We start from the raw sequence: 24,593 nt of genomic DNA on the forward strand, positions 1-24,593 counted from the left end.
GTGATGATCACATGACCTATGGAATGAAATGATGATCACATGACTAATGGCATGATGAGATGATCCCATGAATGACGGATTGACATGCTAATTACATGACTAATGGAATGACATGATGATCACATGACTGATGACATGATGTGATGATCACATGACTGAATGAATGGTGTAATGATCACATGACTGAATGAATGGTGTAATGATCACATGACTGAATGAATGGTGTAATGATCACATGACTGAATGAATGGTGTAATCGTCACATGACTGAATGAATGGTGTAATGATCACATGACTGATGGAATGGTTTAATGATCGCATGACTGATGTTATGACATGATGATCACATGACTGATGGAACATGACTGATTTTATGATGTTCTGATCACAGTGCATAAAAAGTACATATGATAAGTATGAATTTAAAAAATATGTATATAAATATATTAGTGTTTATTATCATATGCTACAAATAAGATTTAAAAAAAATGAAAAATGTGTTTCAAAATTTCTGATCGTGTAATTTTTTTTAAGAGAGGACGGATGACTTTGTACACTCGATACAGTATGTAAAACTGTAATTGCACTTTAAACATTTAAAGCTTTATACGTTGATATATGGTTTATATAACATTAATAATTTCTGTTTAAATGCCCTAACATTTGATAAGCAACAAATGCTTTAAGGTCAAGGAACAGTGAATGGGCTATGTCACAGAATTTGCTAAAAAATTGCATACAACATTGGCTCGTTGAACTACAACTGAAAATCGAAAAAATAATATATTTATCTCTTTTATTATCTGAAAAATTGCAGATTTATTTCTTTTAATATGGGTGAATATTTGCATAGAAAGCACATAAAATCGGCAAAAAACCTTCTAAAATTTGTCTTAAAAACGCCAAATCTCTAATTCCACTCCATAGATTTTTCTTAAAAAACTATATATTGTTGACACATAAATTTCTGTTTTAATGATATAAAAAAACCATAGGGTCACCGACTTCGTTTTTTGTCTAATAATCAATTTGTTACCTTGTTGGTAGTGAAAAACGTAAAAAATCAACGTTTTACGGCCTGCCATGCGATATCGTTACGATTATTTCGACGTTTTGTTGGATTTTTTCACAAAGAACGCAACTTTCAATCAAGTATACTGTAAAAATGAAGTGGGTGAACCTATCTTTATTTTGCATCATTATAACGAAAATACATGAATCAACAACATATAGTTTTTTAAGAAAAATCTATGGAGTAGAATTAAGATTTTGGCGATTTTAATACAAATTTTAGAATGGTTTTCGCCGATTTTATGTGCTTTCTATACAAATGTTCACCCATTTTGTAAGAACTTAATCTGTAATATTTCAAATGATAATTGAGATAAATGTATTATTTTTTCGATTTTCAGTTGAAGTTCATCGAGCCAGAGTTGCATACCAAATTTTACTGAAATCTGTGACATAGCCCATTTACTGTAACTTGACCTTAATCTTTCATATTTAAAGTTGCTAGATGCTCCTTATTTTGTTTTCAATAATTCCTCACAAGAAAAACTTGACAAATCTTCTTAAACACACATTCATTCAAAATTAATGGCTATTCATTCACATGTATATCAAGTCAAATCAATCAAAATAATATCCACACTTAACATTTAATAATAAGAAGAAATATTTTAGAAAGACGAGTATTTCAATTCAGATTTCTTCAAAAATTTATAAGATCTTGCTTTCAAAATTAATTTCTTTTAACAACATACAATTAACTAGGACCTCTTATGAGTATGAGTATAATAGTAAATCAGAGAAATTTACTTTCGTAAGTCATTGTCCCCATTTTATATAGTTTGTCAATATAGCATTTACATACAGTTATATCATAGCAAAGGCTATCATTAGCACAAAATAATCTAAATCCATTTCCTCAACAAAACATAACCAACAAATAACATAAGAAAATAGCGCTGATTCACACTAACAACAGAACATACATACATCATAAAAATATACAATTCACACTGAGGCAGATATAAATTCATTTATGAGATCTATGTATTTCATTTATTTTCTGGTAAGTACCCTTTTGTTATGGAGAACAAATCACACATCTAAATCGTCCCCAGTACTTGAACTTCTGAACAAAGTTCTTCTTGGTGCGATATGAATGTCTGACAAAGACCTAAGATCACATGGTGCTGAATTACACGACTGTGTCAGTACTGATTCTGATGTTGATACTCTGTCATCTTGTATGTCAGACGGAGTACTCTTCTCTCGTCTAAATATAAAAGTAATAATTATGTTAATTTAGACAAGAAAATTAGTATTATCCATAAAGTTTTATATTTTTTTATATTATACTATCTTAACCCTTTCACCAATAGCTGCCCAGACAGAAGCTACTCTGAGACGATAGCTTCCCAGGCTACTATTACTCAAGAGGGAGATCTTCATAATAAATGTCAATAAAAACTTGTCTGTAGTTATTTGTGTCTTTATTTCATTCACTAACACCATGTTCACAGTTTTGTTCATGTTTTGATAATTTTTTCTTCATAAAATATTCAAATTTTGCTGCCTTTGGTTTAGAGTTCTAAGTATTGACACTTGTACAAACCTGGATAAGTCTTTAGGTGTCAACCCTAATATCTTATACAATTTTAAAGAAACTTAAACAAACCTGAATAAGTCTTTAGGTGTCAACCCTAATATCTTATACAATTTTAAAGAAACTTAAACAAACCTGGATAAGTCTTTAGGTGTCAATCCTAATATCTTATACAATTTTAAAGAAACTTAAACATATCTGGATAAGTCTTTAGGTGTCAACCCTAATATCTTATACAATTTTAAAGAAACTTAAACAAACCTGAATAAGTCTTTAGGTGTCAACCCTAATATCTTATACAATTTTAAAGAAACTTAAACAAACCTGAATAGTCTTTAGGTGTCAATCCTAATATCTTATACAATTTTAAAGAAACTTAAACAAATCTGGATAAGTCTTTAGGTGTCAATCCTAATATCTTATACAATTTTAAAGAAACTTAAACAAACCTGGATAAGTCTTTAGGTCTCAACCCTAATATCTTATACAATTTTAAAGAAACTTAAACAAACCTGGATAAGTCTTTAGGTGTCAATCCTAATATCTTATACAATTTTAAAGAAACTTAAACAAACCTGGATAAGTCTTTAGGTGTCAATCCTAATATCTTATACAATTTTAAAGAAACTTAAACGAACCTGGATAAGTCTTTAGGTGTCAATCCTAATATCTTATACAATTCTACAGATACTTGTACAAACCTGGATAAGTCTTTAGGTGTCAATCCTAATATATTATACATTTCTACAGATACTTGTACAAACCTGTACAAGTCTTTAGGTGTCATCCCTAATATTTTATACAATTCTACAGATACTTGTACAAACCTGTATAAGTCTTTAGGTGTCATCCCTAATATTTTATACAATTCTACAGATACTTGTACAAACCTGGATAAGTCTTTAGGTGTCAATCCTAATAACTTATACAATTCTACAGACACTTGTACAAACCTGGATAAGTCTTTAGGTGTCAATCCTAATATCTTATACAATTCTACAGTGGATGGTGTCTTTGGTTTACCAGATGGAGCAGGTGAGAAGACAGGAGTGGATGGCAGCAGACGAGTTCCTTCACCTTTAATGTATAGAACAAGTTATCAACAGTTTATTACAGATTGGATACTAATCTATAAATAAATGAGAGGTAAAGAGAAGGTAGACACACAGATGAACCATGTAGTGTTGAAAATTTAAATAAGTCAATACAATTTGTTGGTCCTGATGAAATTCCTGTTGCTCATCTAACTCTTATGAGTCAAATTTGGTTGATTTGAAAACACAGTAAACTAAAGTATATTTTGAAGTTCGTTTAAAGATAAATACACTTCAGTGAGACTGAACTTCACTTGATAGTAGCTTAACAGAATCCATACATTTCCCAAAACTGTTTTGTCATACATTACCTATCCTTGCAGACAGCAGTGAGCATATTTCTGAAGCATTTTCTTAAAATGAAAATTACACTAGTGAAACTGGTCAACATAAAACATAAACTCGTAACCTCACAGTATTAATAGTAATGTGAGGGCTCTTAAAGTTCTACTGTAAAATTACATATATATAATGTTTATTACTCAAAATGCTCCTCTAATCTAATTAATTTTTCTTCCCGTCTATTAGAGTTTCTACTTACCTTTTTGTGGTGTGGCTGAGCTAGATTTTGTAAATGGAGAAATCTGTAAAAAATCATTCTTTAATACATTTGCCTTTTCCACTTCAAAGCTTTGTCTCTGAAAAACAAAGAAATCATTACAAATATTTTGGTATTGTGTTTTTCTGCATCATAAGGGTAAAATTGCCAATCAAATTACTAGAAATACTTGGTTGATTAAAAAAAATAATCTTGATTAAAGGGTCATACAGAATCAATAATTATGGTTTGTAAGACAAGAAGATCCACAAAATGGAAAGATATGAAATTTGGACTGTCAATGCTCTGGGACAAATCACATATTGTAAGTGGTTCAGTTGGGATATAGGTAAAAAAAAATATATACACATTTTTACAAAGTACACAAGCATAATTATCAACACAATTTGTAAAACATTGCTTTTTTTATTAGTTGATCAAAATCTTATTTTACAGCTATAAAGCTGTTTTTCAGTATTGAAGAATTATCAACAGGGCTCTACAATTCAGTGTTTAACTCCTAAGGGGATGTCAGGTTGATTCCCACTCATTATGTTATCCTGTTTTACTTAATACCAGATGGCAGAAGATTGAGTAAAGACAAATGACTTTATTATGGAATCACCTTTTAGAAAAGGCTATCAATAATTTTTTTTTTTAAATTAAAGCTTTTTATACAGTTTTGCACATACATTCAACTGTCACCCTCTATTTTTACAAGTACAAGAATCTTATTATAAAATAAACATTGATTTTATGATGAATATACAAGTGAAAAGATTATTTATTATTCATTGATACTTTATTCTTCTTAAATGCATTTACAAAACAGGTACAAACTGTCATGTAGATCATTCAGCAAAACTTTTGATTGAGGTTCATTTTTGATATGAAGTTCAGGTTTAAATTTGACTGTTTGAAATAAAGATTCTGTATTTCAAGTCCTAAAATAGTGATTGAACATTTGAAAAAAAAATCAGAACTGTTGTTCACAATATTTACCTCTCTACCCAGTCTAATGGCTGCCTCTGTAAAGTGCTTCCTTTCCTTTTCAAAATTAGCTTTTTCTTGGAAAAAACATCTTTTCTGTTCTGACAATGTTTCTTTCTCTTGTAGGAGATGTGATTCATGCAGGAAGGAATTCTCCATTGACCTGGACTGAGAAGTTATAGATTGCTGAAATTAAAAAATAAATTTAGCAATTAAGTGTTGTACTGTCAATTGTTTTAAAACTAAAATCACTATTTTTTTGTTCTTTTTTTTCATTAAAAATTTGTAACAGTTTACAAAAAAAAAAATCAGAATATACTTTAATAGAGATTCAAAAGTTCTAATATTTGAAAAACTTCTGTAAATTTTTTAAAATATGGTTTAAAAGGGAAAATTGTGCTGTTTAACCTTTTGCTTGTATGAACCTTTGATATCAATTTTTATAAAAATCTGGCATAAATTGAACACATGGGAGCACTAACAATACAATTTCTCATAATACTTAATATTTCCAAGGGGGATATCTCTTTAATTGTACAAAATAGAGTACCCACAAAAACAGAATGAAAGGAGTATGGATGGATGGACTGACAGACAGACAGACATCCAGTATTTCTATGTCCTCCACAACATGACGCGCAGGGGATAATCAAAATTCCAACATGACTTGAGTTTATTGCAGGGCTTCCAAAATTTTTCTGAGCCAGCTGGACATTTTATATCTGATCCGAATTTTAATTCCTAAGACAAAGTCACAAAAAGACAATTATGGTAATCAGATGGCCATCCCAATGATTGACATTAAATTAAAATCGATAGTAAACTTTACTTTGATATGAATTAGATGTTCTGACATAAAGTGTTAAAATTGACATTGCATCATTCATAGTGTGCACATCAGCGTGCTCATATCTGCATTAGACTCTTTATTTGTGCAAAATGAAGTTGTCTAGAACTTTATTTTCGTTTTTAAAGTCAAATTTTTCAAATCCGGATGTTGACTTGACAATGGTAAAACATGGACCATAAACAGATACGTACAATCTGTGTACGTTAACATATATCTACTGAGCGAAGAAGCTCTTTCCAAGTTATTTCTTCAACAAAATACTTGAAATGAACGTTAGATACAGGTATCAATGATACTTTTAGCATTTTTTAAGAAATGTAGGATGCATAATTGAATTTCCCACCTATGCACATGCACACACATGTTCTTGTTCATACAACGTAGTGCTGACGATTTTTCATTTTAAATAAAACCTTTTTAAATGATTTATCAAATCATGTTTATAAATGTATTTTTTATATATTTTAAATCAATTAGATACAAGTGTACGAATATAATTGGGAATGGACCGATTAATTTATATATATACGATGTCCGGTACTGAAAATAGTTTACCTGTCACCTGAACAGGTAGTTTTCAGCTGTCTAACAACTAATTAGCCTTGGTTAAAATTAGAAAGTATTGGAGAAGGGGTTGTTTTGATAGTAATTAATCATCATGTCACTTTTATGACCGGAAATGTATGGCTGTAGAAAGGCAAAATGTTGGGTCAAAAAGATCGTGAATTTATATGTTAAAATGACCGAAAAAGCCTTTGAAACTAAAAAGTAGATGACCGTTTCATGCTTTGCCCAGCCGGTCTTTTACCGGACATTATACAAATGACCGGCATATATGACCGTTTTGGAAGCCTTGGTTTATTGATGAGTAATACTAACCTGAATGAGTTCTTCCTGTTGTTTGATGATATCCTTGTATTTACTGATCTGCTTCTGTAATTTGTCATACTCTCCTTTAAACTTGGAATCACTTGGTTGAGGGGTCATGTTCACTGTACCTTTATTAGGACCTGGAAACAAAAATGTAAATGATGTAAAAACTAAAAAATAACCAAATTACATCCAATGTGATGCTTAGCATACTTTGAAGTATCAGCAAACAGAAAATTGGTGCTCAACAGCTCTTAAGGGCATACAATACAGTTTTGAACTTGTATTAACAAGTTGATGAAAAATTGCATATAGGCTATTTTTTACCTGATTAAATCAAATATGTAATAAAAATTATACCTTCATGTGCTACTTTTAGAGTAAAATGAGGTCGAAATTTTGTATATTTGCTCAAAATTCAGATTTGTGTCCCTATTTTCTTTTTTGAAAGTAAGACATTACTTTTTTGTTTTAAAAGATAAACACAAATTGATTTTTGTTAAATAATCGGAAATTTTTGTATTTTATAAGTTTCATTAATAATTGTGCAATTTTATTAAGAAATTACTCATATTTATCAAATGTTCATGAATAGAGGAAAAAAACGTCAAAATTAAAAAAAATGCGCTATTTACAGTTTTATAAAATTTGGGTCACATAATGCAAAATGAAACAAATTGCCGTTTAATAAAATAGGGGTCCATGCACTCGTTTTCAAATTAAATCAGTTTAAATGATAAAAATCAATCGAAAACTGCATCTTTTCCCGATATGTCATAGTTTGACTTCGTGAAAATTTTACATTTTATGTTAGCAACGTCATTACCTCCCCTGTAACTGTATCGTATGCCCTTAAATGTCAACACATATTATCACTTTTAAGCTGCTGGCCATATATGAAGTCATTCTTTTCAATAGTATCTGAGAAAAGTGCAACAAAAGTATTTATTGAACGCAAGGACAGACAGAGGGACAAGACAGTTTAAGGGTTATTTTCATAATTATCTGCTCTAGTGTTTTATGCAAGAACATTACCAATAGAACATCTTATTTTTTTATATCATTATTACATCTTCTTTTACTACAAACCAATATACACAGAGTACTTTTATATACATGTTGCATTACATTTTAGTAAATTTCATCTGTTTTAAGACCTACTTGGCAAACGTCTTTTAGGCTTCATGTTGTGTTTAATCTTTTTGCAAGTTTCCCTGAATGACTTTTGTAGATTGTCTTTCATAAAACCATACGGCATCTGGAAGTATCCTAGAATATAGAAATAAGATTATTAGAATCCTTTTTTTTTAAACTACATGCAAGTAAATTGAATTTAATTCATTTAATATAATGATTGAGTCATGCCTGCTAAATGCCCATTGAGAGATATTACTGTAAAATAAAAATTTGAAATGATAACATGCTTACAAAAAATAAATATACCCTGCTTTGCCCTTAACTATCAAGTCGGATTGTCCATGTTACAAAACGGATTCAAGTCTTTTAAAATAAAAGGATACATTTTTTGGAAGAGTATAGTCATGGTCATATACGAACTAAACAAAATTAATAGTTGCTTATCAAATTTTATTTAAAATTGTGTTGCTATCAACTGTTCCAGGACAGGGTGTCTAAATGTGGAAAGTATTTACTGTTATTACTTCTAATAGCTGCAAGCTTACATGAGAAGCGGACATTCCTGATTTAGTTTGAGCAAGCCAGATAATGAACCTCTGATCTACTGCACTCATGGTCCATGGTCTAGGACTCCCCCAGTGAAAACCAGGGCAATTGTTATATTCAAAGAACACACACGGTATTATGTTAAAACACTTTCATCATTTTTTTGATTGAAAATACTAAAGGAAGACATATTTTTTTGGTTCAAATTTCACTTTGCATACATAACAAATAATATATTTCAAAACTTATTAGCATTCTGTGTGGAAGAGAAATATGATACCCCTCTTCCAGCAGAGCAAGGCAGTAATAATGAAATGAAAAAACACATAATAGTAATTCTTTCATAAATCTTTAGAATTGCCCTTGCATAGTTTGACATATTGATAGCTGTAAATTTTACATGTGATGAAATTATTCCAGGAACCATGGCCAATAACTGAGAAACTACTGACTAGCAGCTTACCATCTGAGATATCATTAAGAGCAGGTGGCTTCTTGACAGAATAAATAGAACTACTATCATCATCACTCAGGGTCTCATCTAAATTATTCTGAAAAATAGTAACATTTCTAATTACAGTGTTGATGTTTTCATTCAGCAGAGTGCACATTTAATACAATAAAACTAAAATAATCACTTCCCAAGTTTAAAGTTGAAAAACTGAAAAAAATATTGATTGGGGTTTATTGAATTTTGTATCATTGATGCATACACCACATCTTCTCAAATTCATATTGAAATTGACATGATGTCAAACTTTGAATCAACGTCTAGCAGCTAATTCAACTCAACTTTAGTTTCATATTGCTAAGCTGTTCAAATACTAGAATGTTGAAACTATCTGGGCAATAACTTTTTTCCTAGCTGTAACCTTATTGCCTAAGATTTAAGCTTAATGCCTAATTCTACTTATTGCCGCTTAAACATATATATAGCTTATTTATTCCTCAGTTTTTTTCACTCACTACTAACATTTTTAACAGTTACTTAATACCCTGTAACGATTCTAGCGTCCTATTTGGCATCTCCATAAAAAAGTATGCTCAGGAATTTTTATATTTCTAAATATCATATTACCTTTAAAAACACCAAACATGTTTTTCAAGCCAAAACTCACATTTTTCAATTGTATCAAAAACAAGTAAACAGATCCATCTTTATTTTGCTATAATTTTGCCATCAATGAAAATGGTTAATTTGAATTTCAGCAGGGAATATTCTTATATATATCTGGTGAACCAAAATATGAATATTAAATAACTAACATCATTAGGACTAATACTACAGTTGGCTATGTCTTCTCCATTGATGACTGTGACAAGTTCTTTCTGCATCTGAACCAAACAATCACGTAGATCTGTATTCTCTAACATCAGCTCTCTCTGTTTATCTTCATGATGATGTATAACATTCTGATACATCTCTTCCTGTCTGTAAGATATATGTGTAACTTGTGTAAAGAAATATCCAGTATGTAAAATTTAATTCAGCAGTACACAGTCATGCTTGCTATGAAAAAAGATACCGATTCACACTTATCTTTCAGATAACATGCATGTAGAAAGTGTTATAGAAATTTCTAACCAATCACAATTTGTAGTAAAAACTTTTTTGGCCCCGAGGGTATCACCAGCCCAGTAGTTCACAAAACTTTTATTTTTTTGAAAAAGTAAGGATTTTCTTATCCTCCCAGACATAGATTACCTTAGCTGTATTTGGCACAACTTTTTAGAATTTCGGACCCTCAATGCTCTTCAACTTTGTACTGGTTTGGCTTTAATAATATTTTGATGCGAGCTTCACTGATAAGTCTTTTGAAGACGAAACGCATGTCTGGCGCACTAAATTATAATCCTGGTACCTTTGATAACTATTTACACCACTGGGTCGATGCCACTGCTGGTGGACGTTTTGTCCCCGAGGGTATCACCAGCCCAGTAGTTAACACTTCGGTGTTGACATAAATATCAATAATGTGGTAATTTTTATAAATTTCCTGTTTACAACTTTGATTTTTTCGAAAAACTAAGGATTTTCTTATCCCAGACATAAAATACCTTAGCCGTATTCGGCACAACTTTTTGGAATTTTGGATCCTCAATGCTCTTCAACTTTGTACTGGTTTGGCTTTAAAAATATTTTGATATGAGCATCACTGATGAGTCTTTGTAGACAAAACGCGTGTCTGGCGTACTAAATTATAATCCTGGTACCTTTGATAACTATTACCATGTTTATCTCTCAAGACAAGTATGATTTTTAATTGAATGATCAGTAACTATGCAAATTTCTAGACATATATGAGAAATATTCAGAAGATTGTAATGTTTACATCATAAACATACTTATTATTGCCTGCACTCTTCCATGTGCTACGTTTACCATCTCTGTTTTGTAAAGAATTAGCAAGGTCCAAACCTGTAATGATAATTCTCTCGTTAATATTAGAAGACTGGACATATATATATTTGAAGTAAGTATGTAAGTTGTCAAAAAATAGAACATCTAATAGATTGGTCAGATCAAAACACATGTAATTTGTGGCCAGTGATAGTTTATAACATCATTTATCTCTTAAAATCCTGGTTTCTATTATTGTATTTTGGTTATAATTTTAATTCTTTATTTCAATATACTAACCAACTCTTCTGTTTGGAGTTTTATCAGATATCAGTTGATGTAATTTCTCTTTCAGTTTGTTTATTTCTCTTTCCTTCTTCTTTAATTCATGTTTGAACTGTCCATCTCTGTCTTTTATTATACTTTGTAACCTTTTAACCTGAAAATTACACAAAGGACATTTTAATAAACAAGCACTTGTAGTAGATTTAATTCAATTTCTGTCATTTGACTGAACTGGATCACACAAAAGCCATGATTGATTGATTGATTGGTGTTTAACACCATCCCCAATACTATTGTGCTATTTTGTGGCCGTCAGTATTTATCCTGGAAGAGCAAGAGTGCTCAGAGAGATATATAATGTAGTACTTGTTTTATAAATATATTATCACAAAAAAAATCAGATTTATTGCTCAATTGTATATAACTGACCTCTTCTCTCTCAGATTTAAGTTTAGATGACAATGTCTTCTGTTTGGTAACCAGCTGTCTGTATTTCTCCTGTTCTCTGCCATTCTCTTTATCTAATTTGTCATTTTCAGTTTTAAAGCGCATATTCATTGCTTGGTAATGGTCTAATTCGCCAGTCACACGATGGATTCTGAAGAAAAATTAGTGTCTTACATTTATCCTAAAATATTATACATTTTATACCATCATTTCCATTTTTTAAACTGTCCTTATCTGAATTGAGCATGCTAACACTGGGCCAATATGAGTGACGAAAATTCTTTTAAATTTTAAAATTTTAAGTTAAACACAGTATATATCTATGTTGTTGAATGAGAATGTACAAGAATTCAAATAGTGCTTTTGTAGTGGGTTTGTACAATACATAATATAAAATAAATAAATAATTAGTAAATAACAACTAAGTAAATTGAGGTGTGACACAAATTCAAACATCTATTTGCATATAAAAATGAAATCAATTTGAGAAAAAATTAACTACTTATATTTTAAAATGTATATGAAAAATATTTAAAATATTTGAAGTAGTATGGATATTGATATTAGTTGTTTACTTTTTCACAGTTTATTTTCCTAGTCCATTCATATAGAACTATATCGATTTGTAATAATGATTTTTACAATACAAAAATAATATAGTCCAGGTTTCTTTATTCTTCTTACCTATTTTCAAGTTCTTCTCTTATTCTTCCTATTCTTTGGAACTGACGTAATACCTCATACAATCTGTTAACCAAACTTGGAACTCTATCTTGAATATCATAACTTATTGTCTGGAAACCTAGAACAGTTAGTTCCTACCAAAGAAATATATGTAAATCAAGTCAGAATTATAAATCAAAGTATAGTGGGATAATGAACAAGTACAAAAAAAACATGTTTATCATGATTTTTGAAGTGAAAGTCAAACAGAAGTTACAGAAAATTTAAAAAAAGAATATTTGCCTTATAAATATGAGAAAATATGTGTACTTTTATCATAGTATATTTGTAAAGACTAACCAAATACACAATTCAATAACTCTTTTAGTTGAGAAACTTATGTTTTCACAAAATACCAAAATATACCTGGTTGATATAAGCTATACTCTGGTCAATATTATCTGTTGTACAGAATGTTTCTATTATTGTCTGATCTCCCATCCTTGTAGAATTGAGTGATGATCCAAAAAATGACAGAAAATCTCTATCACCACCTCTCAGAACACTCCAGTCTGCCATCCTTAAATAAAATGACTGACATTAGGAAATGTAAGATATCAGAATTTAATTTCCTATTCCTCATCAAAGCATTATTGTTATGACAATGAAGTTTGTGCATAATTTCAAAGATCCTGAAGATGCTGTGAACCCACATCTCCTTAAATCTACCCTAACTATAAAATACCAGATATTATAATACCTCACAACTAGACAATGCTAGAACCCCTTAACTTGGAAGACAGACAAAAAATTGCCTGACTTCAAAGTCTTATAAGGAAAAATTGTACTGTCGATCTACATATATTCTAACATTTCTTAATTCTTTGCCAAATAAACATTATTTCAATTCGAGATATTTTAAAGGAGGCTTGAGGATATACAAATTTCTGCAAAATTTTAACTGTTATTAATAACTTTATTAGTTGTAACTTTAGCATATGGTACAAAGATCAACTAAAATAATTGATTTGTTTTGGACCCAGATAACCTTTATCATTGAAAAAGCTCCAAATTATCTCCCTTTTGTGCAAAAGTGCCATTTTTTGGCATTAAAATTGAAATATCTTTTTTAACTCATTAGTGACCTATATTTTTTTTCCATTTTTTTCAAATAAGCTGTACTTAAACTTAACTGTAGTACAATTTAAGCAATTACTGTAATTTAGTTCTAATTTTATTTGGAATTACCTATATTTCTCCTATTAGTTCAACAGAAAAACAGTACCTTTACAAAAACGTTGGCTTCTTTCAAAGCCAGATTGTGAGCTTAAATGAACGGTGACCACATTTTTTATTTTATTTTTCTATCAAGATTGATTTATACCTGCAAGCCCCCTTAATTGCCATCAAAATATGACCACTTTACATTACAACAATCATAGATACTAACTTGAAGCCTCCCAGTAATGAATGTTATGATCAATGCACCATATTTTGTGTATCAAACATAACTTTGCCTTTCATCCCATCTATATATAACCTTGAAGATACATTGACAATCAGATGGCTTATAGATCTATCATGCAAATTTACAACTTAGGCCCTGAAGCCAGCAATTTCCAAGGAAGGGTTACATGGACTCCTAACTCAACTTTAACAGTTACAAATAGAACGTTGACTTTTAACAGTGCTTATTAGTTTTCAAGGGAGAGGGGTCGTACATACCCTTAGAATCCAACTGGCTACGAACAGTTATAAAAGACTTCAAGGACTCTTTATGGACCTTATTTTTGTAATGGAAAATTAAATTGATTGCATTTGAAATTTTATGATTAGTACAAAATGTTGAAATTTTTTCCCTTTCAACTGTAAATGAAAAAAAACAAAACTGTACTAAATCCATTTTCAATCCAGTACAACAGTCAACATTCACATTTTATATACAATCAAGGAACTCGTAACTAGTTCAGTAATTAGGAATGATTAATCTACACTTAGAAAGATGTAAATTTTCCTACTGCTGCAATTCATTACCAATCCTACATAGATGAACCAGACAATAAAAGTCTTCCAAATGCTGATTAATTAAGTGATTACTGTAAGATAATGGACTTTTTATTGTCTAAATCGATAACATTTTTCATGAAATTACCTGGAATTATTTAGTGAATTAATGGAAACATGACCAGTGAATTATTTAGCTTGCCAGGTAAAAATGGAAGAAATATAACATAAACAGCCACAACCTATAATCCTTGATTGATAAGGTCATTGTTAGTTCACACGTAATAATAAAATATCAAAACTTATTGAGTTTGTGCACAGCATATGCATGAATATTTGCCATTGAATATTAACCCAACCAACAAATAATAATTCACTTCATTAACTGAATGAAGAAGATATGATTAGTTCATATTTTTTGGCCATTTGAAATCTAAATAAAATATAATCTACTAATCACATTTCATGAAAGTCAAACTAGCCTCGTTCTATGCTTGTCACTAATATTCAGACATGGGCCACAGAATGCTTAGAATATATAAACCGGAAAATGCAACCCAAAAATAAACTGGAATTGTGTAACTTGTTCGTTTCAAATTCTTAATCATTATAAAATTCTTCGAACCTTAAAAACATGAATTAATAAAAAAAAAAAGTGGCAGCCTCCAATCCATAGATGCAGAGTTCACTAAAGTAAAGTATTCATAATCATTTTAAAATTACGAGGAAATATGCAACATGTCAAATGGTTGTATATAGATATAGGAAGATGTGGTGTGAGTGCCAATGAGACAACTCTCCATATAGTATATATATATATATCTAATAACATAATGGCCGATTATCTAGGGGATTATCATGTAAGTGGCTTTCGTTTTATAATCTTTTGCACATGTAAAGTCCTTTGTAATCTGTATACATCCATTATTTTGGGGGAAAAGAGAAAACATGATAAAAGACTATATTATCATGTGATTACAAGAAAAATTTGTTGGTCTCCATAGAACAAAGATTTTAATGATAATAATAGGATGACATAGTGAATATGACTTCTCTAGGACGTAAACAACTTAATGAAATTGTATGGTTTTCAACAATGACTTGTCAATGAGCAAAGCACATATTGTATGTATACAATATATAAAGCTATAAAAGAGGGTAGTAATGGGGGTACCTTCATGACGAATAACTGTAAAAATTCTTGACAATTGACTTTAACGGTAATTTTTGACGACTGAAGGTTAAGGGCATTACTACCCTCATAAAAAACCCTCACCAACAACATTTGTGGTGTCACTGTTGTGTTAAAATATGTGAAAATTAACATATTGGTGTTTTAAAAAATGTGGTCATTTTAAATCTCAATTTGGTAAAAACCAACTAGAACAAACATCAATACTGAAAAAATATTTTTCAGTAACAGCAACATCTTTTGTAAAAGATTTTATTGCGAAATAGAAGCATAACTGGCTCATATCTAAAATATTGTCAAAAACTCAATACACACAAAAGCTATATCAGCTTAAATATCCTAATAAAAGATTAAGAGTTTATTTCTCTTAGTATGGCAATCAGAATTCCTTTCCATATGCCAATTGTATCATTAGACAATAAGTACAGTGCATAATAACAGTCAGTCAGTTTTTTTCTTATCCAAATAATATTGATGATATCTCTTTAAAATTCATCAATACATGTATATAATGAAGACTTAAAATGTGTTCAACTACAAGTTGACACTAGCTATATCTGCATAAGAATAGATGAAGAAATTTTCAATGACAATATCAATAAATAAAAAACAAGAATGTGTCCATAGTACACCCAAGCCCCATCCGCATTCACTCTCTATGTTCAGTGGACCGTGAAAATGGTGTAAAATCTCTAATTTGGTATTAAATAAAACAGATCATATCATAGGGAAAATGTGTACTAAGTTTCAAGTTGATTGGACTTCAACTTCATCAAGAACAACCTCGACCAAAAACTTAAACCTGAAGCGGGACAGACAGATGGACGAACAAACAGAAGAACAACGGACGCACAGACCAGAAAACATAATGCCCCTAAATGGGGCATAAAAATTGAAATTTATTACTAATTCAATTTCTACTGTTCAACATTAAGGCAATATGTTAATTAAATTTCATATTAAATAAATCACAACAGGAAGCATATATATACCTTTATAAATTAATTCAGGTGTGATTAAAAAGACATATCAGTGATGCAGAATTTTGATTTACAATGGCACCTCGCTATCTAGTTGATTTTATCATAATGCTCTTACATGTCTCAAATTTCAAAATGAAAAAAAATATTACAGAATTAGATAATCTGCATATTTTTACATTATACATATTATTTTTCTCAAGCTTTGTAGAGACATGATAGATAAAGAATATTTTGAGAAAATACTTGATTCCTTTATCTGTAATAACCACTTGAATTATTTACTGATCATTGGTTTGACAAATTGAAAAGTTAAGTGTATTATCATACATAAACTATTTGATTGATTCATGTAAAATTTGTATTAACTGGCAAATTTTCCAGTGAAAGTGATCAGATTTCATAAACCAAACTGCTAGTGAGAAAAAGACATAACCTGTATAACAAAAACATTAATTCATGTACATGTAGCACTCTACTGCACTTTCAATTTTTCATGCAAATGAAAGAAATTTACCACTTGAACTATCAGAACTGTAATAGTTTACATATACATGTAAGTCAAGTGAGTCGATCAGCAAGACAGCAAAAGAACCTCAGAAGAACGCAGGGACTCAACAATAAACACATTTAATATGAATATAAACTATTACTCAACCCAATAATATTTTTTTTAATGGAGTCAATATTCTCCAGTTAGTCCAGTGATCAAGATGTAATATCCTGTTTTCTATTTTGTTTATAATAATTTCATTGAAAGGAAATCTAATGGCAGCAATAAAAAAAACTTGCTTGATATAAATGGATAAAGTGCAAAGTTAACATTTGAAAAGCATTAAAAGAAATGTTCTGTTGTTTTCAAATGAAACAGAAGACAATTACACTGATTCTACAAAAACACTATAAATCAACCTTTAAGGATGTCTGCTGCTCTAATTTAAAATAACAAGGATTTCATGTGGTTGCTTAAAATGAAAACAACTTTGATATTTAAACAAAATAAAGTAATAAAATCATTAGTCTCGTGTGTAGTTTTCAAAATACGAGACATTTAGAAAATGGTGGGAAAAGGGTTTTCTTCAGACTTTACTATTTGTTAACATTGGAATTGTTTTTTACCCTTTAAACCAAGAAAAAATAACAAGGATTTCATGCCGCCGGATCTCTCAATCTTAAATGATCTATTGAACAGATTTATGAAGACAAAAGTGGGGTGTCGTGTAAATTTTTTTTTTATACATTTGGATGGATAAAACCTGAGAAAATCCGAAATATGACAAGAATTCAAAAACATGACCAGCAGACATCCTTAAACAAGAATGTGTCCAAAGTACATGGATGCCCCACTGGCACTATCATTTTCCATGTTCAATGGTCCGTGAAATTGGGTCAAAAGTCTAATTTGGCTTTAAAATTAGAAAGATTATACCATAAGCATCAATTGTACTTAGAAGTTTCAAGTTGAATTTGGACTTCAGCTTCATCAAAAACTACCTTGACCAAAAACTTTAACCTGCGGACAAATGAACGGAAGGACGAACGGAGCCACAGACCAGAAAACATACATGAAATGCCCCTCTACTATCGTAGGTGGGGCATAAAAAAAAACTATCAATCTTTCTTCCGCTTTAAATATCTAAAGAACCCTTCCCATCTCCCCTCCTTGATTGATTGTTGGAGTTTAGACACCACTTTTTGGGTATTTCTTGCAACCAGTTTTTATTGATGGAGGAATCTGGAGTGCCCAGAGAAAACCACAGACCTTCTAAAGGAAAACTGACCATCCATGTCGATTAAGATTGGAGTCAAGTGCACCTCTTAATGTGAATATTACTTACAATCAGTTTTAATAATAAGACTTTTTTTGAAAGATTTATAATTCTACAAAATCTACATGCCTAGACAGAAATAAATAACATATTCTTTTTATATTTTAGTTTAAAACAAGTATCACTGTAAATAGTAAAAAAGTAAATTTTCTAAAATTGAATATTCATAATAATTCCTTAGTAATACAAAATATAAATTATTTAAAAATATTTGAAGCAAAAGTAAAAACACATACCATTAAGAACATGTTTCTGTGGAAGTCAGCACAAGTTTTGTCCTGAGTCACAACTGCTTTACTGACCACATTGTGGTTAGAAGCTTAAAATCTCAGTCAAGTCTTTAAATAAAATCCTTCGACTTTTAAATCTCAATATAAAACAATACATTATAATCAATAACCGCAGCAATTAACTTTGGTATCCGACTATTGATCATATGAACTTTGGTTGTCACAAACAGGAAATGAAGCCTATTACACCTGTGGAGGTGGTGTCTTTTACCTTATAATTAAACTGAGACAATAGTCAGGTAAATACAATACACAAAACAAATATTTGTGTATTTAAAGTCCCATTATCAACAGTTCAAACAAATCTCCTTAGGACTTATAACCATAAAGAGAACAAAAGACATATATTTTACTATTATGTCAACAATTTCTTCAAACATTCTACATGACCCTAATCTTTCATTTTCATTTAAAGAAATACTAAAAATAAAATTATTATCTGCTAGTGGCCATCTAATTGTGGGCCTAAATATTGTCTCAGTATACCGGTAGATTTTTTTTACATTTTTTGCATCCTCTTGAAATTAAACTTTAAAGGAAAATATTAAATAATGTCTACTGGTACACATATTCATCCTATTTTATTTCTGAAATTGTGCTGAAAGATTTTTTTAAGGGATATTGATGTTAGATGGGTCGTTTAATATTCAGCTGCAAGTTAAATGGATATTCAGGACTTGTCAATTTGATAGAAATTTTTTTCACTAAACAATTCTACAAGCACTAATAATTGTGTGCAAAAAAAGATGTCACCCTATCCATAACATTATCTGAATCGGAGTAGACCAGTCTTCACTCTTAATCCTGAATGATACAGAGGAGAAGCAGCAAATATCAATTTTCAAGGCTTGGGTTTTGCCCATTTAAGGAGGGAACCCACAACCTCCTGCACTCCAGGCGACCATGAAGGCAGTCTACATATAAATAATTACATTGAAAACACATAAAAACTATAAAAAAAAACATTCTTTAAACTGGCTAACAACGACAGATTTTTGTTTAAAAAATTAAAAATATTGGGCAACATTTATAACTGTGTGCATAGAGAGAAATATCAACCACCATTTACAAATTCATACCTCTCTTCGATGAGAAATTTAATTACCAAAATATTTTATTATACAATGCATCTTCACAACAGGAAATCCTCCATCAAATACATGTACAAATCAATTTTTTAAACAATCTATACATATATATGGTGTCTTGCTTTTGAAATAGTGATTAAAACTTCAATAAAGAACAATTTTCAGAGATCTTTTTGCCTATCGTACCAAGTTGCATTCTTTACATGTACGAATAAATCAATTATTAGTAATAACCTCTGTGGCCTCTTAGTAGTTGCTTGACTTCAGTATGGAATGTCAGCGGTCAAACTTTCAACTTTCAAACTGTCAGTGTCAAGAATGCAGTTTTAATTGATATTTAAGTACATTTTTGTAAGAAATAATAAAAGAAATATCTGGTTCGCCTTAACTTATAATGGGGATGTCACAGGTTATACTGTACATTGGTAACATGTATACAGCATTTATGATGATCACGTTTTATTAGAAGTTACCTATACATGTGTATGCATAATACTGGTAAAATGAAAACATATTACAGAGGTTAGTGATTGAATTGATTAAGGCCGTGTTCACACCAAATGCCATGTACAGTTAATATGTTTACAATTAGTTTAATGTATTGTTTGTTATTGACACTGGTTTCACATTAAATTTGTTCACATCTATAAACCTGGTTTTACTACATGTACATCATCATACATGTACATAAGATTTGTTCACACTTGTAAACTATACGTAACATCCTGCTGCAATTGTTTGCACCTGTCCTAAGTCAGGAATCTGATGTTCAGTGGTTGTCATTTGTTTATGTGGTTCATAAGTGTTTATCATACTTTTTATATAGATAAGACTGTTGGTTTTCCTGTTTGAATGGTTTTACACTTGTATGTTTTGGGCCCTTTATAGCTTGCTGTTTGGTGTGAGCCTAGGCCCCATGTTGACCTATAATGGTTTACTTTTAAAAATTGTGACTTGGATGAAGAGTTGTGTCATTGGCACTCATACCACATCTTCTGTAATCTATGTACATGTGTATGTCATTTAAATGCCCTACCTTTACATGGATTCAAATTCAAATTTCTCTGACAACTTATAGCAGTTAGGGAATGACCTTTTTTCCTTAATCAATATCTGACCCCCAAATTGATAAAAATAATAAAATGATCAGGTCGAGCAGATAACAAAACAAAAAAAAATGATTCTGATTCCAGATTTTCCCTAAACCTAATTATAGTATTAAATATTGAAAAAATGATTTTGATTGTTACAATGAAGAGTCTTAAAAATGAATAAAAATCCCATTAATAAAGTGTTGACATGTTGCACAATTACAAAATGAAACTTGTAGATCCATAGCTTATACATTTGTGTAATGCTGAAGTAAAAAGTACACCTTTAGGTCAAATAAAAGATAACAGATTTTCAACGAATAAACTGTTTTCCACTAGTAGGTGGGTTAAATTTCGCATACATAGTACATGTATATATGCATACATTGTACATTCACATTGACATAATTTTTAAAAACATACATATTTAAATGGGAGCTGATGATTTGATGAAACATATTTGTGTTTTTCTCAGTTCATTAGACTTGCTTGAATAAAACTGTCTTAAACATGTTAAAGCTAAAAAAAATGGGTCAAGAATCCAGAATTTTGATGGTACTGACATAAACGTATTTACACTTGAGGTATTTAGCTGAATTATGCCTCTAAATAACTGTTATTCGCCTCCCAATAACCTTTGACGTCAAGCAACAATCACTTTTTGATAGGGACGTCAAATGTTTTGTACTGTGATGTCAAAGTTTACAGGAATTTGTGTGATTTCACGTAATGGCGGAAAATTTGCAAACAAGTTTAAATACATCTTTTGAATGAGACCCAATCAGTTTAATATTCCATTATTTTTCAGGCCTCAAAGTAGAGCATAGAGCAGATAAGTATATAGATCTATATAAAAAAAAGTCTGAATTCAACTACAGTCACCGTTATGTAAAATTGGCAGTGTGTTTTTTGTTGAAATTTTTTTAATTATCAGTGGCATTCACTGGAGATGACGTTTTTCCATAATGGAATCAAAAATCTTTCACAAAAAAAACTTCTGTCAGCATTTCATACTTTTTGAAATTGATTTAAAAACTAAAGGAATTTTTAAATAATATCACAGTAAACATAATTTACATAGAGTGGGGTGCTCATTTTCGCCACATCTTTCCTTATTTTCTAGTTTATGGTCAGGTCTAAATGTTTTTGAAGTATTACTGATATTTCTATATGAAGATAACTTCAAATGCAAAATATTCTTAGGCTTGAAAACGGGTTTGTTTGAAAAAAATCATCTGAAAAGTTAGATTAAAGGGTGTTTGAAATTTTCGGTGTTTTATCAATGGGGGACACATATTCCCCCTTTTTTCACATCTATTTAAAACCAAATAACCACAGCTTTTAACATTTTTTATCAAAGCAATTGCATTATAGATGAATAGCAGACATTTCAAAGGACATTAGGTGTAAAGAATTCAAAATTAGGGCATTCAGTCAAATATTTACTTAGAAATACTTCTTTGAAATTGTGTTTCTTATTCAGGAAATTGTCCGAAAATTTTTGTCCGTTTTTCTGTCATTTTCGGTAGGAGCCGCAATTTCGTCTCAGTTTTAAAAAAATATCATATTTGTTATAAAAATATAATTTACCAGTACATTTCTTCTATTTTAGCCATCCTTTAAAGTTTTTACACCTCAAAATCCTAAAATGGCGAAATTGTGTCCCTGGCGAAAATGAGCACCCCACTCTAGACCTACATGTATTTATGTATGAACGTATGTGATCCTCCATTAACAGAGCACCCCTCGAGAGCTGCGAGGGTACAGTGGAATCTGTGTACACTCCCTAGATCGAGAGATGTGTCCCTTACGTATTTACAATGTGCAATATTACAAGAACAATCCTTACCCCACACCAGGGAGTGTTAGGACACTGGGCAGAATCTGTTATTATGGTGGAGGAAGCCGAAGTACTTGGAGAGAACCACCATGCTGCTCGGCAGGAACAGACAAATCGAAGAGATATCAGCAGAATGATCTCCAGGTTAAAATCAGAAGCAACTTTGATCAACCAAGGCCCCCATAGAACCCATTCTTGATACCAGACGTGTGTGATAGGGTGAAAATCACTCTTCTGATTAGTCCAAGAGGCGGCCCCAGCACTGTCTTCCGTAGTCCGAGATTACTCTGACGTCCAACGGCTGTTATGCCAGACAAGCTGGGGCCGTGGGACGTCGGAGCTTGTCCCGTATCAAAAAGTGGATATTTGCCCACCCAAAATGGATGCGCTACTTCATTGCTTCTGGAGCCGTCTGAGGGCCTTGGAATTATATAAATCAGGCATCAATCTCTTCATTTTTCATCTATCTTTTCATATATGTAAGTTTCACCTACCTGCCAACCTTTATTTTTCTATATTTTAACAGTTTTTACAGAGACTCGTCGGTTTATGCATTTTGACTTTCACTTTCAAATGGATGTCAAGTTACGAGAGAGTTTGTGGCCTCGAGACTCAAATATGCAAATATTTATATTTTTTAACCTCCTTAATTTATAGGAGATCGATGAGTTAACATTTAGAAGCAACCACGTTTTTTCACCTCCTTTACAAGAGATCGGTAGTAAGCATCTAGTGCCAACCACGATAACAATCGGAAGCTCTCGGACATTTAGGAAACTTGCATCGTAAATGAACGAGGTGTTACATTATGGTTATTTGCACTGTTTTCTCGTGGTCACGTGATAATCTTTGAAAATGAAAGGCATAATGCATAAACCGACGGGTCTCTGTAAAAACTGTTAAAATATAGAAAAATAAAGGTTGGCAGGTAGGTGAAACCTACATATATGAAAAGATAAATGAAAAATGAAGAGATTGATGCCCGATTTATATAATTCCAAGGCCCTCAGTCGGCTCCAGAAGCGATGAAGTAGCGCATCCATTTTGGGTGGGCAAATATCCACTTTTTGATACGGGACAAGCTCTGACGTCCCACGGCCCCAGCTTGTCTGGCATAACAGCCGTTGGACGTCAGAGTAATCTCGGACTATGTCTTCCGATATTTCTGAGGATCAAACTCGGGACCTTCAGCACTGGGATAAAAGATCTCCTGTAGTTGGTGATTGCAATAGCCAATACTGGTAATGTACCAGTATTACTGTTTTTTTTAAAAAGTTACAATACTGGTACAAAATTTTTATACCAGTATTGTCATGATTGTGGACAATACTGGTATACCAGTATTGCGATCACCAACTACAGGAGATCCCAGCACTGTAGCCATCGGTCTTATACCACCAGACCACGAAATCACTAGACCACATAACTTTGATTATGTCCTCAATATGTTTTGCAATGTAAAATTTTAATCAAGAAATTCGAATTTTTATCCCCAATTACAAAAGGTTTATAACCTTCTACCATGTGTATATGGCTGGCCAGGTTTCTTTGCGATTTTGGTCAAATAAAATCAAGATTGAATCTTACAGTAACAGAACATGTTGTAAAATACCTGTGTTTTTTAGGAGGAAAGCGCTCCACAGGTGTTTACTTTTCACCTATCTTATTAAACAAAGCTAACCAAAGCGTCATTAACGACATCTATTTTATTTTATCCCAAACTTTGAATTATATGATTAAATTGAACACGAAAATTAATTTCTTATTTTGAATGCAATTAGTTTTGAATAATATTACCTGATCTAACAAAAAAATAAAGATTTTATTTTCGTATATTTTTGCGGGAAATTTAAAGGCAAAATGTAAAATGTAGAATGTATCTGTTTTGCCGCCGTTTCATCTATTCA

General features: G+C 31.1%; 1 protein-coding gene across 4 annotated transcripts; it reads right to left on the bottom strand.

Annotated features, from left to right (window-relative positions):
• Window positions 1-1,549: 1,549 nt before the first annotated feature.
• LOC134695002 (afadin- and alpha-actinin-binding protein B-like) lies at window positions 1,550-24,398 on the bottom strand. 4 transcript variants are annotated; one of them, XM_063556141.1, is made up of 14 exons: window positions 24,299-24,398; window positions 12,799-12,952; window positions 12,394-12,527; window positions 11,692-11,860; window positions 11,278-11,416; window positions 10,983-11,055; window positions 9,903-10,068; window positions 9,100-9,187; window positions 8,115-8,222; window positions 6,963-7,093; window positions 5,246-5,419; window positions 4,247-4,343; window positions 3,565-3,688; window positions 1,550-2,281 (listed from the first exon to the last, which is right to left on the bottom strand). In XM_063556141.1, the coding sequence occupies exons 2-14, from the start codon at window positions 12,949-12,951 to the stop codon at window positions 2,104-2,106; spliced, it is 1,734 nt and encodes a 577-aa protein (XP_063412211.1). In that variant the 5' UTR covers window position 12,952; window positions 24,299-24,398; the 3' UTR covers window positions 1,550-2,103. The 4 variants fall into 4 exon arrangements, with proteins under 4 accessions (XP_063412211.1, XP_063412226.1, XP_063412220.1 ...); XM_063556156.1 differs by having other exon boundaries at window positions 24,274-24,324; XM_063556150.1 differs by having other exon boundaries at window positions 24,208-24,323.
• Between the last annotated feature and the right edge of the window lie 195 nt (window positions 24,399-24,593).

The sequence above is a fragment of the Mytilus trossulus genome, chromosome 1 (genome assembly GCF_036588685.1).
Source record: "Mytilus trossulus isolate FHL-02 chromosome 1, PNRI_Mtr1.1.1.hap1, whole genome shotgun sequence".
In the NCBI taxonomy this organism is placed as follows: domain Eukaryota; kingdom Metazoa; phylum Mollusca; class Bivalvia; order Mytilida; family Mytilidae; genus Mytilus; species Mytilus trossulus.